The 2,836-nt window shown below is 33.2% G+C and overlaps 1 protein-coding gene across 1 annotated transcript in view; it reads left to right on the top strand.

The window, feature by feature from the left end:
• Positions 1 to 1,263: 1,263 nt before the first annotated feature.
• Positions 1,264 to 2,836, top strand: part of CCDC110 (coiled-coil domain containing 110) — a 16,376-nt gene continuing 14,803 nt past the window's right edge. The window contains exon 1 of the mRNA XM_029287267.1: positions 1,264 to 1,333. Within this exon, the coding sequence (XP_029143100.1) occupies positions 1,264 to 1,333 (70 nt within the window). The remainder of the gene's footprint in view (positions 1,334 to 2,836) is intronic.

The raw sequence follows: 2,836 nt of genomic DNA on the forward strand, positions 1-2,836 counted from the left end.
TTTCATTATTTAAGACATTTTAACAATGATATTACATGCTTACAAGAGACTCATATTGTGGCTAAAGATCAGAAATTATTGCTAAATGCCAAGCTTGGAGATTTGTTTGTTGCACCTGCCTTAAAGAAAAAAGCTGGGGTTGCTTTATATATAAAAAAACATCTTTCACCCATTTTAAAAGAAGCTGATAAAGAAGGAAGATTTTTATTTGTGGAAATAAATTTAAATGGAAGAAAGTGCTTAATAGTGGGGGTTTATGCTCCCAATCAACTGTCATCTCAAAAATTATTTTACAGACAACTACATCAGAAGATTGTGGCTTTGGATTATAATTCTTTGATTTTTATGGGGGACTGGAATGGAGTACCTGACACATTAAAAGATAAAAAGACAACTTCTAGGGATGTGGCCCTTTCCAGACTCCCTAAGTCTTTTTTTGCGATGATGGAAGATTTGGAGCTGGTGGATGTTTGGAGATTACAACATATGAATGAACGTGACTTTACCTTCTTCTCTCATAGACATGAGTCTTTCTCAAGGATTGATTTTGTTTTGTTGTCAACTGATTTGCTTATTGACTGTAATAAAACAAAAAATTTTCCTAGAACTTTGTCAGATCACAGTATGGTATGGATAGAGATAGGCCAATATAAAAAAAGGAAATCCTGGAGAATAAATGAAAACTTGTTTAATCACGAGGAGAAGCTCAAAGTTTTGAAGGACTATATGGAAGAGTTTTTTCAACTTAACCTGCATAAGGAAACCCCTATATATACTGTCTGGGATGCAAGTAAAGCTTATTTGAGGGGTTTGTTAATTTCTATGAATAATGCACATAAACGTAAGCAAATACAGAGTAGAATAAACTTGGAAAAAGAAATTGGGATTAAAGAAAAATTATTATCCCAGCGGCCAACAGATATTAACTTGAAGGCTTCTATTAAACTACTTAAGGATCAATTTAATATTTTAATTGCTGATCAGGTGGCCACCAATTTGAAGTACATTAAACATAACACATTTGCTAATGCAAATAAACCAGGGAGATGGTTGGCCTACCAATTACGCAAGAGACAGAAAGCCAGACTTATATCTAAAGTTGTGGTTAAGGGCCGCGAGGTACATCAACATGACCTGATTAAGAAAGCGTTTACAGATTTCTACTCACACTTATACGCTGCTGGGTCTACGAAAATTGAGGATATTGATAAATACTTACAACTTTCATCCATATATAAACTTACACCAGAACAACAGAAATCGATGAATGAAGAGATCACTGCAGATGAAATTTTAAATGCAATTAAACAGCTGAAAACTGGTAAAGCTCCTGGTACGGATGGTTTGACAGCAATTTATTATAAGTCTTTGTTAGCTGAACTGATTCAACCTTTAAAAGTATTATTTAATAGAATTATGTTGGGAGAACAAATACCACAGTCGTGGACAGGAGCTTTTATATCTTTGATACCGAAGGATGAGAAAGACATCTTGGAACTTAAGGATTACAGACCTATCTCTTTGTTGAATGTGGATTATAAAATTTTTGCAAAAATTTTGGCTAATAGACTGATGCAGATATTGCAATATTATATACATGATGATCAGACTGGTTTTATATCCGGAAGATATATGAAGAATAATATCAGACAAATTTTGAACTTATTGGAATATTTGGATAAGAATAATCAAATGCCATCGGCTTTTATTTTTTTAGATGCGGAGAAGGCCTTTGACAAATTGGACTGGCAGTTTTTAAATAAAATATTGGACTATATGAATTTTGGAAACCAATTTAAGACAGCCATAAAAGCGATATATCAAAAACAATCTGCTCAAATAATTATTAATGGAGACCTGACAGAACCTATAGACATACAAAAAGGCACCAGACAAGGTTGTCCACTTTCTCCATTATTATTTGTTTTGTCTTTGGAAATTTTGTTGTCTAGAATTAGAGAATCACCAATGATTAAAGGCTTAAAGATTCTTACTAAAGAATATAAACTTAAAGCTTTTGCTGATGACTTAGTTTTTACATTAACTCAACCAATTAAATCATTGGAATTTTTGTTGCAAGAGCTACACCAGTATGGTAAAGTGGCTGGATTTAAAATCAATGTGAATAAGACTAAAATTCTTACAAAGAATATGATCGTAAGAGACAAAGATCAACTTATGCAGATGTCAGGATTTGAAGTGGTTAATAAAGTTAAATATTTGGGAATTTTTTTGTCATCATCCAACGCGAAACTCTACCAGAATAATTATGAAAGATTGTGGAAATTGGTACAAAAGGACTTATCATCGTGGAAAAAACTACAGCTTTCGTTGCTGGGTCGTATAGCGGCCATTAAAATGACTATTCTGCCTAAGTTTCTTTTCCTATTTCAGATGATACCTATTTTAAAAAATGAAATTAACTTGAAAGAATGGCAAAGAGATTTGAATCGCTTTATTTGGGAAGGCAAGAAGGCGAGAGTTAAATTTAAGATTATCCAAGACACTAGAGAACGTGGAGGACTTAAAGTACCAAATTTGACACTTTATTATGATTCTTGTGCATTAACGTGGATGACTGATTGGATTAACTTGTCTAACAAAGGGATTTTGAATGTCGAAGGTTGGGACTTGTACTTTGGGTGGCATGCTTACCTCTTTATGCAGAAAAAAACTGATAAAACTTTCAGAAATCATATAATAAGGTCTGCATTGTTAAGAGTTTGGCAAAAATATTTTCTTAAGTTTAATGTTAAGTTACCACTCTGGGTGATTCCGTCGCATATTTTTCAAGCTATAACTAGAGGAGTGGTGATGGAGGGACCTACTTATAAAG

Source organism: Protobothrops mucrosquamatus, unplaced genomic scaffold (assembly GCF_001527695.2).
Source record: "Protobothrops mucrosquamatus isolate PMUCROS unplaced genomic scaffold, P.Mucros_1.0 scaffold_280, whole genome shotgun sequence".
Classification (NCBI taxonomy): domain Eukaryota; kingdom Metazoa; phylum Chordata; class Lepidosauria; order Squamata; family Viperidae; genus Protobothrops; species Protobothrops mucrosquamatus.